At 39.3% G+C, this 19,969-nt stretch overlaps 1 protein-coding gene across 2 annotated transcripts in view; it reads right to left on the bottom strand.

Annotated features, from left to right (window-relative positions):
* Positions 1-19,969, bottom strand: part of LOC124034522 (nuclear receptor ROR-beta-like) — a 39,715-nt gene that overhangs the window by 1,209 nt on the left and 18,537 nt on the right. The window contains exons 1-9 of one of the 2 annotated variants that reach the window (XM_046347833.1): positions 17,009-17,217; positions 15,699-15,784; positions 15,369-15,510; positions 14,187-14,615; positions 13,093-13,214; positions 4,575-4,707; positions 4,295-4,402; positions 413-523; positions 106-218 (exon numbers count right to left, since the gene is read on the bottom strand). In XM_046347833.1, coding sequence (XP_046203789.1) covers positions 106-218; positions 413-523; positions 4,295-4,402; positions 4,575-4,707; positions 13,093-13,214; positions 14,187-14,615; positions 15,369-15,510; positions 15,699-15,784; positions 17,009-17,027 — 1,263 coding nt within the window. In that variant the 5' untranslated portion in view covers positions 17,028-17,217. Of the gene's footprint in view, positions 1-105; positions 219-412; positions 524-4,294; positions 4,403-4,574; positions 4,708-13,092; positions 13,215-14,186; positions 14,616-15,368; positions 15,511-15,698; positions 15,785-17,008; positions 17,218-19,969 lie in introns of those variants that run through there. The other variant, XM_046347834.1, reaches the window with a different exon arrangement.

The raw sequence follows: 19,969 nt of genomic DNA, 5'->3' as shown, positions 1-19,969 counted from the left end.
TTTGAAACACACTGCCATCGAACAGTGCCTAGGTGTGAACCCCTTTGATGCCAATGTGAAGCCCCACAACTGTGGTACTGTATGAGGTGGTGTGATGCGCCCTACCTTAGCCAGCGCGTCCTCGTCCATGTGGTTCTTCTGCATGATGTGCTGCAGCGCAAAGTAGATCTTCTCCTGGAGCTTTTGCACCTTCCTGGGTTCCATCAGCCATGGACGGTCTGACAGAGGAACACACAACAACATCACATCAGTCACTGTGTCTGTCTTACTTATAATAAAGACAGCTTCACGAATGCAGCACATGTCAATCACTGTGTTGACAGCAGCATTCTCCATCCAGGCAGTGCCTCGGTAAGGTCTGCCTGTAGGTGGCAGCAGAAGGTAACTGTGGCTGTGAGTCGTCTGTACGAACCTGTGGAGATGAGCACTGCTGCAGAGAACAGAGCGATCTCCTCCTCAGTGAGCTGCAGAGAGCACAGACTCTTGGCAAAGTCAAACACAGCGCTGACCAGGTCGTCACAGCCTGTGAGAGTTAATAACGAGGCGGTTAATATAGAATAACATGCTGTAGTCTCATAGTTATGCTGTAGTCTCATAGTTATGCTGTAGTCTCATAGTTATGCTGTAGTCTCATAGGTATGCTGTAGTCTCATAGTTATGCTGTAGTCTCATAGTTATACTGTAGTCTCATAGTTATACTGTAGTCTCATAGTTATGCTGTAGTTTCATAGTTATGCTGTAGTCTCATAGTTATACTGTAGTCTCATAGTTATTCTGTAGTCTCATAGTTATGCTGTAGTCTCATAGTTATACTGTAGTCTCATAGTTATACTGTAGTCTCATAGTTATACTGTAATCGTATAGTTATGCTGTAGTCGTATAGTTATACTGTAGTTGTATAGTTATATTGTAGTCTCATAGTTATGCTGTAGTCGTATAGTTATGCTGTAGTCTCATATAGTTATACTGTAGTTTCATAGTTATGCTGTAGTCTCATAGTTATACTGTAGTCGTATAGTTATGCTGTAGTCTCATAGTTATACTATAGTCGTATAGTTATGCTGTAGTCTCATAGTTATACTGTAGTCTCATAGTTATGCTGTAGTCTCATAGTTATACTGTAGTCTCATAGTTATGCTGTAGTCTCATAGTTATACTGTAGTCTCATAGTTATGCTGTAGTCTCATAGTTATGCTGTAGTCTCATAGTTATACTGTAGTCTCATAGTTATGCTGTAGTCTCATAGTTATACTGTAGTCATATAGTTATGCTGTAGTCTCATAGTTATGCTGTAGTCTCATAGTTATACTGTAGTCTCATAGTTATGCTGTAGTCGTATAGTTATGCTGTAGTCTCATAGTTATGCTGTAGTCTCATAGTTATGCTGTAGTCTCATAGTTATGCTGTAGTCTCATAGTTATGCTGTAGTCTCATAGTTATGCTGTAGTCTCATAGTTATACTGTAGTCTCATAGTTATACTGTAGTCTCATAGTTATACTGTAGTCTCATAGTTATGCTGTAGTCTCATAGTTATGCTGTAGTCTCATAGTTATGCTGTAGTCTCATAGTTATGCTGTAGTCTCATAGTTATGCTGTAGTCTCATAGTTATGCTGTAGTCTCATAGTTATACTGTAGTCGTATAGTTATGCTGTAGTCTCATAGTTATGCTGTAGTCTCATAGTTATGCTGTAGTCTCATAGTTATGCTGTAGTCTCATAGTTATGCTGTAGTCTCATAGTTATGCTGTAGTCTCATAGTTATACTGTAGTCGTATAGTTATACTGTAGTCGTATAGTTATGCTGTAGTCTCATAGTTATGCTGTAGTCGTATAGTTATACTGTAGTCTCATAGTTATACTGTAGTCATATAGTTATGCTGTAGTCTCATAGTTATGCTGTAGTCTCATAGTTATGCTGTAGTCTCATAGTTATGCTGTAGTCTCATAGTTATGCTGTAGTCTCATAGTTATGCTGTAGTCTCATAGTTATGCTGTAGTCTCATAGTTATGCTGTAGTCTCATAGTTATGCTGTAGTCTCATAGTTATGCTGTAGTCTCATAGTTATGCTGTAGTCTCATAGTTATGCTGTAGTCTCATAGTTATGCTGTAGTCTCATAGTTATGCTGTAGTCTCATAGTTATGCTATAGTCTCATAGTTATGCTGTAGTCTCATAGTTATGCTGTAGTCTCATAGTTATGCTGTAGTCTCATAGTTATACTGTAGTCTCATAGTGATGCTGTAGTCTCATAGTTATACTGTAGTCTCATAGTTATGCTGTAGTCTCATAGTTATGCTGTAGTCTCATAGTTATGCTGTAGTCATGTAGTTATGCTGTAGTCTCATAGGTATGCTGTAGTCTCATAGTTATGCTGTAGTCTCATAGTTATGCTGTAGTCTCATAGTTATGCTGTAGTCTCATAGTTATACTGTAGTCGTATAGTTATGCTGTAGTCTCATAGGTATGCTGTAGTCTCATAGTTATGCTGTAGTCTCATAGTTATGCTGTAGTCTCATAGTTATGCTGTAGTCTCATAGTTATACTGTAGTCGTATAGTTATGCTGTAGTCTCATAGTTATGCTGTAGTCTCATAGTTATGCTGTAGTCTCATAGTTATGCTGTAGTCTCATAGTTATGCTGTAGTCTCATAGTTATACTGTAGTCGTATAGTTATGCTGTAGTCTCATAGTTATGCTGTAGTCTCATAGTTATACTATAGTCTCATAGTTATGCTGTAGTCTCATAGTTATGCTGTAGTCTCATAGTTATGCTGTAGTCTCATAGTTATACTGTAGTCTCATAGTTATGCTGTAGTCTCATAGTTATGCTGTAGTCTCATAGTTATACTGTAGTCTCATAGTTATGCTGTAGTCTCATAGTTATGCTGTAGTCTCATAGTTATGCTGTAGTCTCATAGTTATGCTGTAGTCTCACAGTTATGCTGTAGTCTCATAGTTATACTGTAGTCTCATAGTTATACTGTAGTCGTATAGTTATACTGTAGTCTCATAGTTATACTGTAGTCTCATAGTTATGCTGTAGTCTCATAGTGATGCTGTAGTCTCATAGTTATGCTGTAGTCTCATAGTTATACTGTAGTCTCATAGTTATGCTGTAGTCTCATAGTTATGCTGTAGTCTCATAGTTATACTGTAGTCTCATAGTTATGCTGTAGTCTCATAGTTATGCTGTAGTCTCATAGTTATGCTGTAGTCTCATAGTTATGCTGTAGTCTCATAGTTATGCTGTAGTCTCATAGTTATACTGTAGTCTCATAGTTATACTGTAGTCTCATAGTTATACTGTAGTCTCATAGTTATGCTGTAGTCTCATAGTTATGCTGTAGTCTCATAGTTATACTGTAGTCTCATAGTTATACTGTAGTCTCATAGTTATACTGTAGTCTCATAGTTATACTGTAATCATATAGTTATGCTGTAGTCGTATAGTTATACTGTAGTTGTATAGTTATATTGTAGTCGTATAGTTATGCTGTAGTCTCATAGTTATACTGTAGTTTCATAGTTATGCTGTAGTCTCATAGTTATACTGTAGTCGTATAGTTATGCTGTAGTCACATAGTTATACTATAGTCGTATAGTTATGCTGTAGTCTCATAGTTATACTGTAGTCGTATAGTTATGCTGTAGTCTCATAGTTATACTGTAGTCTCATAGTTATACTGTAGTCTCATAGTTATGCTGTAGTCTCATAGTTATGCTGTAGTCTCAGTTATGCTGTAGTCTCATAGTTATGCTGTAGTCGTATAGTTATACTGTAGTCTCATAGTTATACTGTAGTCGTATAGTTATACTGTAGTCGTATAGTTATACTGTAGTCTCATAGTTATGCTGTAGTCTCATAGCTATGCTGTAGTCGCATAGTTATACTGTAGTCTCATAGTTATACTGTAGTCTCATAGTTATACTGTAGTCGTATAGTTATACTGTAGTCGTATAGTTATGCTGTAGTCTCATAGCTATGCTGTAGTCGTATAGTTATACTGTAGTCGTATAGTTCTACTGTAGTCGTATAGTTATTAATACAGTGAACAGAGAAACATACAAACCCGATGCCTACTGCACTATTCACTGAAGTGTTTTCCCATCCTACTACAGTTGTGTATGCAATTCTGTTACTTCTATGAATGTAATATGTAACAAATCAGCGTTCAGGGTCAGGTCAGAGACTACCCAATATCTTGTCCAGAGCATTATGAGTACTGTAGTACATCATGCTACTTAAATGGCCGTAGATGGAGGCGGTACAGTATCACTAGCATCAGTGCCTTACCTAGTGCTTTGAACATCTGCATGCCCCCGTACTTCCCCTCAAACAGCACTGTGTTGTTGAGTGGGTTAAACGCCCGACACATTCTAACCAGGACCACCTCCAGACAACCTAGAGAGAGACAAAGAAAGATGTTAGTCTTTTTGCAAATCTAATACCTTTTCCCACATTGATACAATATTGTCTTGTCACCATTTGTTGTATGTTTTTGTTGAAAGGAGGTGGAAACAACGCTGTTTCAACCAGGAGACTTGTTTCCAATGGGCAAGCAGGGTGAGGTCACCTGACTTGAGCAGGAGGATCTGGTCGTTCTGGCAAAGCTCCATGAAGCCTGAGATGCGCTTGGCAAACTCCACCACATACTGGATGGAATGGGTGATCTGGATGGCACACTGCTGCCACAGCACATCTCGTGTCTGCAAAGAAACACACACTTTGTTATGTTTTTATTTTGATTTCCCCTTTATTTAACCAGGTAGGCCAGTTGAGAACAAGTTCTCATTTACAACTGCGACCTGGCCAAGATAAAGCAAAGCAGTGCGACAAAAACAACACAGAGTTACACATGGGATAAACAAACGTACAGTCAATAACACAATAGAAAAATAGGTATACAGTGTGTGTAAATGAAGTAAGGAGGTAGGGACATCTCCACAGACAAATCAACACGTTATGACAGCTGTGTACATATCATAAACACAACTTTGAAACACTACTATAGCACTTGTATAAATACAAACAGTATTTCACCCACATGTTTATGCCACAGGACTGTGCACACAACAAGACATGCAGAAGAGTTGTATTTGGGTAATTTGGGTCACCCCTTTGGGCTGTTCAATGAAGTACACTACAAAGACAGGAATTTTTATCAAATGAATACTTGTAAAATAGTCAGCTCCATCGCTACTCGGAATATCCAAAGTACAATATCAGCAAGTTCTCTTTGTGTTCTATAGTTTCTAGCTGTAGGATGAATCTCCATGGAGAATATTTCAAAGGGTTCTTCTGTAATGACCCATAATCCATTAGACACAGAGGAATGAGAGAGGTCACAGTGGTAAAGGAACTACTGCTCTGTTACATAGACACACACACACAGGCAGAGGAGGAGCGAGAGAGAGAAACAGAAGAAGGAGAAACGAGCAGAGAAAGAGAACTTGAGAAAGAAAAGAGAGAAAAAGTGGGAGGTGAGATACTAAAAAAAAGAGATTTACATAGTGAATATAGGAGAGGAAAGAGACATTTAAACAGTGAATATAGGAGAGGAAAGAGACATTTAAATAGTGAATATAGGAGAGGAAAGAGACATTTAAATAGTGAATATAGGAGAGGAAAGAGACATTTAAACAGTGAATATAGGAGAGGAAAGAGACATTTAAATAGTGAATATAGGAGAGGAAAGAGACATTTAAATAGTGAATATAGGAGAGGAAAGAGACATTTAAACAGTGAATATAGGAGAGGAAAGAGACATTTAAATAGTGAATATAGGAGAGGAAAGAGACATTTAAATAGTGAATAAAGGGGAGGAAAGAGACATTTAAACAGTGAATATAGGAGAGGAAAGAGACATTTAAATAGTGAATATAGGAGAGGAAAGAGACATTTAAATAGTGAATAAAGGGGAGGAAAGAGACATTTAAACAGTGAATATAGGAGAGGAAAGAGACATTTAAATAGTGAATATAGGAGAGGAAAGAGACATTTAAATAGTGAATATAGGAGAGGAAAGAGACATTTAAACAGTGAATATAGGAGAGGAAAGAGACATTTAAATAGTGAATATAGGAGAGGAAAGAGACATTTAAATAGTGAATAAAGGGGAGGAAAGAGACATTTAAACAGTGAATATAGGAGAGGAAAGAGACATTTAAATAGTGAATATAGGAGAGGAAAGAGACATTTAAATAGTGAATAAAGGGGAGGAAAGAGACATTTAAACAGTGAATATAGGAGAGGAAAGAGACATTTAAATAGTGAATATAGGAGAGGAAAGAGACATTTAAATAGTGAATATAGGAGAGGAAAGAGACATTTAAATAGTGAATATAGGAGAGGAAAGAGACATTTAAATAGTGAATATAGGAGAGGAAAGAGACATTTAAATAGTGAATATAGGGGAGGAAAAATACATTTTAATAGTGAGTATATGGGAGGGAAAAGTAATTTAAATAGTGAATATAGGGGAGGGAAAAGTCACTTAAATAGTGAATAAAGGGGAGGAAAGACATTTAAATAGTGAATAAAAGGGAGGAAAGAGACATTTAAATCGTGAATATAGGGGAGGAAAGAGACATTTAAATCGTGAATAAAGGGGAGGAAAGACATTTAAATAGTGAATAAAGGGGAGGAAAGAGACATTTAAATAGTGAATATAGGAGAGGAAAGAGACATTTAAATAGTGAATATAGGAGAGGAAAGAGACATTTAAATAGTGAGTGTATGGGAGGGAAAAGTAATTTAAATAGTGAATATAGGGGAGGGAAAAGTCACTTAAATAGTGAATAAAGGGTAGGAAAGAGACATTTAAATTGTGAATAAAGGGGAGGAAAGAGACATTTAAATCGTGAATATAGGGGAGGAAAGAGACATTTAAATCGTGAATAAAGGGGAGGAAAGACATTTAAATAGTGAATAAAGGGGAGGAAAGAGACATTTAAATAGTGAATAAAGGGGAGGAAAGAGACTTAAATAGTGAATATAGGAGAGGAAAGAGACATTTAAATAGTGAATATAGGAGAGGAAAGAGACATTTAAATAGTGAATATAGGAGAGGAAAGAGACATTTAAATAGTGAATAAAGGGGAGGAAAGAGACATTTAAACAGTGAATATAGGAGAGGAAAGAGACATTTAAATAGTGAATATAGGAGAGGAAAGAGACATTTAAATAGTGAATAAAGGGGAGGAAAGAGACATTTAAACAGTGAATATAGGAGAGGAAAGAGACATTTAAATAGTGAATATAGGAGAGGAAAGAGACATTTAAATAGTGAATATAGGAGAGGAAAGAGACATTTAAATAGTGAATATAGGAGAGGAAAGAGACATTTAAATAGTGAATATAGGAGAGGAAAGAGACATTTAAATAGTGAATATAGGGGAGGAAAAATACATTTTAATAGTGAGTATATGGGAGGGAAAAGTAATTTAAATAGTGAATATAGGGGAGGGAAAAGTCACTTAAATAGTGAATAAAGGGGAGGAAAGACATTTAAATAGTGAATAAAAGGGAGGAAAGAGACATTTAAATCGTGAATATAGGGGAGGAAAGAGACATTTAAATCGTGAATAAAGGGGAGGAAAGACATTTAAATAGTGAATAAAGGGGAGGAAAGAGACATTTAAATAGTGAATATAGGAGAGGAAAGAGACATTTAAATAGTGAATATAGGAGAGGAAAGAGACATTTAAATAGTGAGTGTATGGGAGGGAAAAGTAATTTAAATAGTGAATATAGGGGAGGGAAAAGTCACTTAAATAGTGAATAAAGGGTAGGAAAGAGACATTTAAATTGTGAATAAAGGGGAGGAAAGAGACATTTAAATCGTGAATATAGGGGAGGAAAGAGACATTTAAATCGTGAATAAAGGGGAGGAAAGACATTTAAATAGTGAATAAAGGGGAGGAAAGAGACATTTAAATAGTGAATAAAGGGGAGGAAAGAGACTTAAATAGTGAATATAGGAGAGGAAAGAGACATTTAAATAGTGAATATAGGAGAGGAAAGAGACATTTAAATCGTGAATAAAGGGGAGGAAAGACATTTAAATAGTGAATAAAGGGGAGGAAAGAGACATTTAAATCGTGAATAAAGGGGAGGAAAGACATTTAAATAGTGAATAAAGGGGAGGAAAGAGACATTTAAATAGTGAATAAAGGGGAGGAAAGAGACTTAAATAGTGAATATAGGAGAGGAAAGAGACATTTAAATAGTGAATATAGGGGAGGAAAGAGACATTTAAATCGTGAATAAAGGGGAGGAAAGACATTTAAATAGTGAATAAAGGGGAGGAAAGAGACATTTAAATAGTGAATAAAGGGGAGGAAAGAGACTTAAATAGTGAATATAGGAGAGGAAAGAGACATTTAAATAGTGAATATAGGAGAGGAAAGAGACATTTAAACAGTGAATATAGGAGAGGAAAGAGACATTTAAATAGTGAATATAGGAGAGGAAAGAGACATTTAAATAGTGAATATAGGAGAGGAAAGAGACATTTAAATAGTGAATATAGGAGAGGAAAGAGACATTTAAACAGTGAATATAGGAGAGGAAAGAGACATTTAAATAGTGAATATAGGAGAGGAAAGAGACATTTAAATAGTGAATATAGGAGAGGAAAGAGACATTTAAACAGTGAATATAGGAGAGGAAAGAGACATTTAAATAGTGAATATGACATTTAAATAGTGAATAAAGGGGAGGAAAGAGACATTTAAACAGTGAATATAGGAGAGGAAAGAGACATTTAAATAGTGAATATAGGAGAGGAAAGAGACATTTAAATAGTGAATAAAGGGGAGGAAAGAGACATTTAAACAGTGAATATAGGAGAGGAAAGAGACATTTAAATAGTGAATATAGGAGAGGAAAGAGACATTTAAATAGTGAATATAGGAGAGGAAAGAGACATTTAAACAGTGAATATAGGAGAGGAAAGAGACATTTAAATAGTGAATATAGGAGAGGAAAGAGACATTTAAATAGTGAATAAAGGGGAGGAAAGAGACATTTAAACAGTGAATATAGGAGAGGAAAGAGACATTTAAATAGTGAATATAGGAGAGGAAAGAGACATTTAAATAGTGAATAAAGGGGAGGAAAGAGACATTTAAACAGTGAATATAGGAGAGGAAAGAGACATTTAAATAGTGAATATAGGAGAGGAAAGAGACATTTAAATAGTGAATATAGGAGAGGAAAGAGACATTTAAATAGTGAATATAGGAGAGGAAAGAGACATTTAAATAGTGAATATAGGAGAGGAAAGAGACATTTAAATAGTGAATATAGGGGAGGAAAAATACATTTTAATAGTGAGTATATGGGAGGGAAAAGTAATTTAAATAGTGAATATAGGGGAGGGAAAAGTCACTTAAATAGTGAATAAAGGGGAGGAAAGACATTTAAATAGTGAATAAAAGGGAGGAAAGAGACATTTAAATCGTGAATATAGGGGAGGAAAGAGACATTTAAATCGTGAATAAAGGGGAGGAAAGACATTTAAATAGTGAATAAAGGGGAGGAAAGAGACATTTAAATAGTGAATATAGGAGAGGAAAGAGACATTTAAATAGTGAATATAGGAGAGGAAAGAGACATTTAAATAGTGAGTGTATGGGAGGAAAAGTAATTTAAATAGTGAATATAGGGGAGGGAAAAGTCACTTAAATAGTGAATAAAGGGTAGGAAAGAGACATTTAAATTGTGAATAAAGGGGAGGAAAGAGACATTTAAATCGTGAATATAGGGGAGGAAAGAGACATTTAAATCGTGAATAAAGGGGAGGAAAGACATTTAAATAGTGAATAAAGGGGAGGAAAGAGACATTTAAATAGTGAATAAAGGGGAGGAAAGAGACTTAAATAGTGAATATAGGAGAGGAAAGAGACATTTAAATAGTGAATATAGGAGAGGAAAGAGACATTTAAATAGTGAATATAGGAGAGGAAAGAGACATTTAAATAGTGAATAAAGGGGAGGAAAGAGACATTTAAACAGTGAATATAGGAGAGGAAAGAGACATTTAAATAGTGAATATAGGAGAGGAAAGAGACATTTAAATAGTGAATAAAGGGAGGAAAGAGACATTTAAACAGTGAATATAGGAGAGGAAAGAGACATTTAAATAGTGAATATAGGAGAGGAAAGAGACATTTAAATAGTGAATATAGGAGAGGAAAGAGACATTTAAATAGTGAATATAGGAGAGGAAAGAGACATTTAAATAGTGAATATAGGAGAGGAAAGAGACATTTAAATAGTGAATATAGGGGAGGAAAAATACATTTTAATAGTGAGTATATGGGAGGGAAAAGTAATTTAAATAGTGAATATAGGGGAGGGAAAAGTCACTTAAATAGTGAATAAAGGGGAGGAAAGACATTTAAATAGTGAATAAAAGGGAGGAAAGAGACATTTAAATCGTGAATATAGGGGAGGAAAGAGACATTTAAATCGTGAATAAAGGGGAGGAAAGACATTTAAATAGTGAATAAAGGGGAGGAAAGAGACATTTAAATAGTGAATATAGGAGAGGAAAGAGACATTTAAATAGTGAATATAGGAGAGGAAAGAGACATTTAAATAGTGAGTGTATGGGAGGAAAAGTAATTTAAATAGTGAATATAGGGGAGGGAAAAGTCACTTAAATAGTGAATAAAGGGTAGGAAAGAGACATTTAAATTGTGAATAAAGGGGAGGAAAGAGACATTTAAATCGTGAATATAGGGGAGGAAAGAGACATTTAAATCGTGAATAAAGGGGAGGAAAGACATTTAAATAGTGAATAAAGGGGAGGAAAGAGACATTTAAATAGTGAATAAAGGGGAGGAAAGAGACTTAAATAGTGAATATAGGAGAGGAAAGAGACATTTAAATAGTGAATATAGGAGAGGAAAGAGACATTTAAAGTGAATAAAGGGGAGGAAAGACATTTAAATAGTGAATAAAGGGGAGGAAAGAGACATTTAAATCGTGAATAAAGGGGAGGAAAGACATTTAAATAGTGAATAAAGGGGAGGAAAGAGACATTTAAATAGTGAATAAAGGGGAGGAAAGAGACTTAAATAGTGAATATAGGAGAGGAAAGAGACATTTAAATAGTGAATATAGGGGAGGAAAGAGACATTTAAATCGTGAATAAAGGGGAGGAAAGACATTTAAATAGTGAATAAAGGGGAGGAAAGAGACATTTAAATAGTGAATAAAGGGGAGGAAAGAGACTTAAATAGTGAATATAGGAGAGGAAAGAGACATTTAAATAGTGAATATAGGAGAGGAAAGAGACATTTAAATCCTGAATAAAGGGGAGGAAAGAGACATTTAAATCGTGAATAAAGGGGAGGAAAGACATTTAAATAGTGAATAAAGGGGAGGAAAGAGACATTTAAATAGTGAATATAGGAGAGGAAAGAGACATTTAAATAGTGAATAAAGGGGAGGAAAGAGACTTAAATAGTGAATATAGGAGAGGAAAGAGACATTTAAATAGTGAATATAGGAGAGGAAAGAGACATTTAAATAGTGAATATAGGAGAGGAAAGAGACATTTAAATAGTGAATATAGGAGAGGAAAGAGACATTTAAATAGTGAATATAGGAGAGGAAAGAGACATTTAAATAGTGAATATAGGAGAGGAAAGAGACATTTAAATAGTGAATATAGGAGAGGAAAGAGACATTTAAATAGTGAATATAGAAGAGGAAAGAGACATTTAAATAGTGAATATAGGAGAGGAAAGAGACATTTAAATAGTGAATATAGGAGAGGAAAGAGACATTTAAATAGTGAATATAGGAGAGGAAAGAGACATTTAAATAGTGAATATAGGAGAGGAAAGAGACATTTAAATAGTGAATATAGGAGAGGAAAGAGACATTTAAATAGTGAATATAGGAGAGGAAAGAGACATTTAAATAGTGAATATAGGGGAGGAAAAATACATTTTAATAGTGAATATAGGGGAGGGAAAAGTCACTTAAATAGTGAATAAAGGGTAGGAAAGAGACATTTAAATTGTGAATAAAGGGGAGGAAAGACATTTAAATAGTGAATAAAAGGGAGGAAAGAGACATTTAAATAGTGAATAAAGGGGAGGAAAGACATTTAAATAGTGAATAAAAGGGAGGAAAGAGACATTTAAATAGTGAAAAAGGGGGAGGAAAGAGACATTTAAATAGTGAAAAAAGGGGAGGAACGAGACTTAAATAGTGAATAAAGGGGAGGAAAGAGACTTAAATAGTGAATAAAGGGGAGGAAAGAGACTTAAATAGTGAATAAAGGGGAGGAAAGAGACATTTAAATAGTGAAAAAAGGGGAGGAAAGAGACTTAAATAGTGAATAAAGGGGAGGAAAGAGACTTAAATAGTGAAAAAAGGGGAGGAAAGAGACTTAAATAGTGAATAAAGGGGAGGAAAGAGACTTAAATAGTGAATAAAGGGGAGGAAAGAGACATTTAAATAGTGAATAAAGGGGAGGAAAGAGACATTTAAATAGTGAATAAAGGGGAGGAAAGAGACATTTAAATAGTGAATAAAGGGGAGGAAAGAGACTTAAATAGTGAATAAAGGGGAGGAAAGAGACATTTAAATAGTGAATAAAGGGGAGGAAAGAGACTTAAATAGTGAATAAAGGGGAGGAAAGAGACATTTAAATAGTGAATAAAGGGGAGGAAAGAGACTTAAATAGTGAATAAAGGGGAGGAAAGAGACATTGGATGAAATGTTTTTTTTTTTTTGCAGACACTCTAATCCAAATGACTTACAGTAAAAAGTGCATACATTTAAAATATATATATATATACATTTATACTAGAGTTGGGGGGGTGTACAGGGGAGGAAATAGACATTGGATGACAATGGAGTTGGAGGGTGTATAGCTGAGAAAAGAGGCATTGGATGACAATGGAGTTGGGTGGGGGGGGGTGCTCAGAGGTTGTAGGTAAGTGAGCAGTGCAAAGTCAGCTGGTCACAAGGAACACGCAGGCACACAAAAACACACACTGGTCACAAGGAACACACAGACACACACTGGTCACAAGGAACACACAGACACACACTGGTCACACACTCACTTTGCTCTGGTACATCTTGATGTCATCGTAGGAGTGTGTTTGCCAGGCCAGCTGCTGCAGCTCATCTGCTGTGTATTGACAGGTCTCCAGGTGAGACTTTATAATGTTCTGGGCGATACGATCTATGGAGGGAGAGGACAGAGAAGAGACAGTCACACACAAATTTGAGCAACATTGTAGCTTATCATTCATTGTCTATGGGAGCGTGAAACTGATGAACCAATCATAAGTTTAGTTTAGTTTATTATTTAGCTGTGTTCAACCTCCCAAAGTTTCAGTTATCACACAACTTTGTATGTGGTCTCGTCCACCAGGCTTTGAGACGAGGTTTCTTTTTATGTAGCACCATTTTCATCTTTATTGTAGAAATGTTAATTTTTGTTTGTTTGAATGTTGGCGCGAATTGAAACGGGGTATAGAAAACAGCAGAACCGATGTTTACAAGAATCAGGGAATGTAATTGTATACCTCCATCCGAGTAGATGTGTGACAACTCAAATATGGAATGCACTAGTAAAACTGTGTTCCACTGTGTTGACATTACAGCCTTAGTAAGGCAGGCCACACATTAAGGCAGGCCACACTCTCAATGGGGGTTTCTTGCATTGATGGGCTAAGCTTAAATATGACGCATGGACTCTCTCTCTCTCTCTCTCTCTCTCTCTCTCTCTCTCTCTCTCTCTCTCTCTCTCTCTCTCTCTCTCTCTCTCTCTCTCTCTCTCTCTCTCTCTCTCTCTCTCTCTCTCTCTCTCTCTCTCTCTCTCTCTCTCTCTCTCTCTCTCTCTCTCTCTCTCTCTCTCTCTCTCTCTCTCTCTCTCTCTCTCTCTCTCTCTCTCTCTCTCTCTCTCTCTCTCTCTCTCTCTCTCTCTCTAAAAAGCCTGTTTGATCTCCTGTCCCACACACAGCTTATCACACTGACTCACACTCCTTTAGCCTCACCATGACACCCTCCTATTCAAATCATCAATTAAGGCCTGGTATCTTCCTGCACTATGCAACACTCACTCAGAGACGGCATCATGCATGTTTTCGGAGGGGGCACTGACGGCCAAATTTGATATCTTTGAATGAACTTAACCGTAACCCTTAGTTACCTAGCTCTCCCATGCTGACATTGCTGTGCGCCAGCTGACTGTCCTGGTAGGTGCTATAGTTGAACAGGTTAGCCACAGGGGTCAGGTCGTACACCGGCTCCTGCTTGATGTGCTTAATGCCAGCCAAGTCCAGGCCTGACTGGTCCGGGGAGGGCTGGGTGGAGTCCATACCATGGTAGTAGCCACCCGTGGCACCACCGTTCACCTGGCCCTTGGGGAGCTCGATGACGTGGCCGTTGGCGTAGGTGCCTCCGATCTCGTGGTTGAGGGTGCTGAGGCCGTTGGTCAGGCTGGAGGAGTAGACGCGCGCCAGGGCCTCTGCCTCACACGTCTGCTGCTGCCGCTCATTCAGGATCCGCTGCTGGTGCTTCTGTACCTCGGCGTACAGGCTGTCACGCTGCTTCTTGGACATGCGGCCAAACTTCACCGCTACGCAGAGGGAGGGAGGGAGGGAGAGAGAGAGAGGTTGTTTATTAGTCACATTGTGTTTAGTTTCTCTCAGCTTCACCTGGGCTTTAGACATTGTGTTGATGACAAACTTTATTTTAAAAAACAGTTTTTTTACCCCCTTTTCGCCCCTTTTTGGTATCCAATTGGTAGTTACAGTCTTGTCTCATCGCTGCAACTCCCATACGGACTCAGGAAGGTCGAGAGCCGTGCGTCCTCCGAAACACACCCCAACCAAGTTGCACTGCTTCTTGACACAATGCCCACTTAACCCGGAAGCCAGCCGCACCAATGTGTCAGATGAAACACCCTACACCTGGCGACGGTGTCAGTGTGCAATGCGCCCAGCCTGCAACAGGAGTCGCTAGAGTGCGGTGGGACAAGGACATCCCTGACAGCCAAACCCTCCCCTAACCCGGATGACGCTGGGCCAATTGTGCACCGCCCCATGGGTCTCCCGGTCGTGGCCGGCTGCGACAGAGCCTGGACTCGAACCCAGAATCTCTAGTGGCACAGCTAGCACTGCCTTAGACCACCGCACCACTCGGGAGTAGGTAACAATCTTAAGTAGGTAAGAGTCTACGTGTGTGTGTGTGTGTGTGTGTGTGTGTGTGTGTGTGTGTGTGTGTGTGTGTGTGTGTGTGTGTGTGTGTGTGTGTGTGTGTGTGTGTGTGTGTGTGTGTGTGTGTGTGTGTGTGTGTGTGTGTGTGTGTGTGTGTGTGTGTGTAGTCTCACCATCTCTGGACATTCCGAGTGCAAGACACTTCTGTAAACGGCAGTGCTGGCAGCGGTTTCGGTTGGTCCTGTCGATCAGACAGTTCCTCTGGCGAGGGCATGAGTATGCAGCGTTGTTCTGCTGACTTCGTCTGAAGAACCCCTACAGGACAACCACAACAGTCAGTTAACAGTCAGTCTATGATTTGGAAAAGAATAGAATAGAAAAGAGTTGACAGAGAGTAGAACGCAGATGCTGGAATAGAAATGAAGATATGAAACAGGAATGACAGGAGAATGATGGGGATAGAGTCAGACAGAGGGAACAACAGAGCTGTGTGGAGAACTCACTTTGCAGCCCTCACACGTGATGACTCCATAGTGGATTCCTGATGATTTGTCTCCACAGATTTTGCACGGTATAACTTCGATTTGGGCTGTGGACAAAGAGATGGGAGGGGAAAACACACACACACCTGGATTACATAACCGTTTCATTATGTCACACACACTTGCCTGTACTGTACCAGTATTAATGGCCACTCAACGTTCCCCCGACTGTCAGGGGGCTCATTAGGGTGTGTGCGTGGATGTGTGTGTTTCTATCACATGACCCAGTGAGAGGGAACAGTGCTCCCAATCAGAAGGAACCTCTCCAGTTAACAGGACTCTGTGACATCCTGTTCATTTTAGCAGTGTTTTATGGTGTGGTAATGACAGGTGACAGACATTTTGTCATGAGGATGAGCAGGGGTCCTTAGATCTGGTCCCTGGATTGTAGTGGGGTTACATCATCAAAGTATCTTCATTTACTCACTCACTCACTCGTAGTGTAGATGTAGTGTACTATAGGACTGAACTGTGTACTCTAGGTCTGAAATCGGCACACACAGAAACCTTTAGGAGCATCCTGTGACCACAGTAACCAGTGTGGCCGCGTAGTTTGAGACGGAGAAGGATAGTGACAGATAGAGAGATAGCTAGAGAGAAATGATAGATATATATATATATACATAGAGAGAGAGATAGATGGCACATATCTGCTGAGAATGCACACTCACTATAAGGAGATTAGACACGCAATCTAATCCTATATTATTTCCTTCCTCACACGCTGTTTCCCTGCTCTGCACACTGGCTGGCTAATCCAAAGCAGTAGGACCCTAATAACCTCTCTGCACCTGCAACTGCACTATTCTCCCAGAAATCAGGTAAAATGGCTACAAACACACTAGACAAAATAATCATCCTATTTTCAGTTTGTGAAATAGTAATATTCCACAAATCTACAATAAGCAATTCTTCAGTTTTTGCCAGAAACATAGAAAACAGAAATAACACACAACTTTGGTGACCCTGAGTATAGTCCCCCCAACAACAAAAAAAGGGACCGAAAACTGAGTTATGTTCATGAGGAACCAAACGGACTGAAAAGGGGAGGGACTACCTGGATTTGTCCAATAAGGAACATACGTTTTTGTTTTACATGTGCCCTATGAACACGACCAAGGATCCATTCCCGAGCTGTAGAGCAATAACAGAAAAGCTGCAAAGTACATGATAAATGACTGTAAGGGTTAATCTTCTAACGTTCTAACCTAAGCTTCTGATATTAATGTAGTAATTTAGGGTTAAAGGCAATGTCCAAAAGTATGTCTTACCTACGACATCAGTTTTCATTTTCGGTGGAGACAAGCACGCATAAACAGATGTACACACACCGTTCTGTGTTTGAGCTGCAATAGGATGACAGGTGTTTCAATGTGTGTGCTAATGAATGTGTCCATAGGTATGTCTTATGTGTCTGATTGGTTTACAGCTAGGACTTAATTGGTCTGATCAGCAGTGTTTATGAAGTGTGTGTGTATGTGGTTTGTATGTGATCTGTGTGTGCAGTGTCATAATGGGATTAGCGCAGAAAGATGATGACTACTCTGGAGTTGCGTTTGCATGTCTAAGCTGTATGGGGCTGTCTTGTACCTCTTTACCCAGGAAGATATGTCCCACTCCCCCCTCAAAGCCTGAGTCAGAGAGGGTCTAACTGCGGGTCTTAATGACCATGACCTCTGTGACCCCTGAGCCCCAGACCATGTGCTGACTTAAGGTCAGTTTGATCCTGACCCCACCCGACCCAGGACACTATACTAGACAGACGGACGGACGTACTGACTGACTCCCAATCAGCCAGACAGACAGAAATGTAAAGAATGTATGAATGTCCTAGTTCAAATCAAATGTTATTTGCTACATGCGCCAAATACAACAGTGAAATGCTTACTTACAAGGCCTTAACCAACAATGCAGTTATGAGAAAATCCCTAAAAAGTAAGAGATAAGAATAACAAATCATTAAAGAGCAGCAGTGAATAACAATAGTGGGGCTATATACAGGGGGTACCGGATACAGAGCCAATGTGGAGGCTATATACGGGGGGTACCGGATACAGAGTCAATGTGGAGGCTATATACAGAGGGTACCGGATACAGAGCCAATGTGGAGGCTATATACAGGGGGTACTGGATACAGAGCCAATGTGGAGGCTATATACGGGGGGTACCGGATACAGAGCCAATGTGGAGGCTATATACGGGGGGTACCGGATACAGAGTCAATGTGGAGGCTATATACAGGGGGTACCGGATACAGAGCCAATGTGGAGGCTATATACGGGGGGTACCGGATACAGAGTCAATGTGGAGGCTATATACGGGGGTACCGGATACAGAGCCAATGTGGAGGCTATATACGGGGGTACCGGATACAGAGTCAATGTGGAGGCTATATACAGGGGTACCGGATACAGAGTCAATGTGGAGGCTATATACAGGGGGTACCGGATACAGAGCCAATGTGGAGGCTATATACGGGGGGTACCGGATACAGAGCCAATGTGGAGGCTATATACAGGGGGTACCGGATACAGAGTCAATGTGGAGGCTATATACAGGGGGTACCGGATACAGAGTCAATGTGGAGGCTATATACAGGGGGTACCGGATACAGAGCCAATGTGGAGGCTATATACAGGGGGTACCGGATACAGAGTCAATGTAGGCTATATACAGGGGGTACCGGATACAGAGTCAATGTGGAGGCTATATACAGGGGGTACCGGATACAGAGTCAATGTAGGCTATATACAGGGGGTACCGGATACAGAGTCAATGTGGAGGCTATATACAGGGGGTACCGGATACAGAGTCAATGTGGAGGCTATATACAGGGGGTACCGGATACAGAGTCAATGTAGGCTATATACAGGGGTACCGGATACAGAGTCAATGTGGAGGCTATATACAGGGGGTACCGGATACAGAGTCAATGTAGGCTATATACAGGGGGTACCGGATACAGAGCCAATGTGGAGGCTATATACAGGGGGTACCGGATACAGAGTCAATGTGGAGGCTATATACAGGGGGTACCGGATACAGAGTCAATGTGGAGGCTATATACAGGGGGTACCGGATACAGAGCCAATGTGGAGGCTATATACAGGGGGTACCGGATACAGAGTCAATGTAGGCTATATACAGGGGGTACCGGATACAGAGTCAATGTGGAGGCTATATACAGGGGGTACCGGATACAGAGTCAATGTGGAGGCTATATACAGGGGGTACCGGATACAGAGTCAATGTAGGCTATATACAGGGGGTACCGGATACAGAGTCAATGTGGAGGCTATATACAGGGGGTACCGGATACAGAGTCAATGTAGGCTATATACAGGGGGTACCGGATACAGAGTCAATGTGGAGGCTATATACAGGGGGTACCGGATACAGAGTCAATGTAGGCTATATACAGGGGGTACCGGATACAGAGTCAATGTGGAGGCTATATACAGGGGTACCGGATACAGAGTCAATGTGGAGGCTATATACAGGGGGTACCGGATACAGAGTCAATGTAGGCTATATACAGGGGGTACCGGATACAGAGTCAATGTGCGGGGGGCACCGGTGTCGAGGTAATTGAGGTAATTATCTACATGCAGGTAGAGTTATTAAAGTGGCTAAGCATAGATAATAACAGAGAGTATGCTAGAATATAAGTTATTTAGCTCATCTGGTAGGCTCATGTCACTGAGCAGCTCTCGGCTGTGCTTCCCTTTGTAGTCTGTAATAGTTTGCAAGCCCTGCCACATCCGACGAGCATCGTACCCGGTGTAGTATGACTTGATCTTAGTCCTGTATTGACGCTTTGCCTGTTTGACAGTTCGTCGGAGGGCATAGCGGAATTTCTTATAAGCTTCCGGGTTAGAGCCCCGTTCCTTGAAAGCGGCAGCTCTACCCTTTAACTCAGAGCAAATTTTGCCTGTAATCCATGACTTCTGGTTGTGGTATGGACGTACAGTCACTTCTGGGATGACGTCCTCAATGCACTTATTGACAAAGCCAGTGACTGATGTGGTGTACTCCTCAATGCCATCGGAAGAATCCCAGAACATTTTCCAGTCTGTGATAGCAAAACAGTCCTATAGTTTAGTATCTGCTTTATCTGACCACTTTTTTATAGACTGAGTCACTGGTGCTTCCTGCATTAATTTGAGCTTGTAAGCAGGAATCAGAAGTATATAGTTATGGTCAGATTTGACAAATGGAGAGCTTTGTACGCG

This window comes from Oncorhynchus gorbuscha, linkage group LG04, assembly GCF_021184085.1.
Source record: "Oncorhynchus gorbuscha isolate QuinsamMale2020 ecotype Even-year linkage group LG04, OgorEven_v1.0, whole genome shotgun sequence".
In the NCBI taxonomy this organism is placed as follows: Eukaryota; Metazoa; Chordata; class Actinopteri; order Salmoniformes; family Salmonidae; genus Oncorhynchus; species Oncorhynchus gorbuscha.
This window is presented reverse-complemented; position numbering and strand designations above follow the sequence as displayed.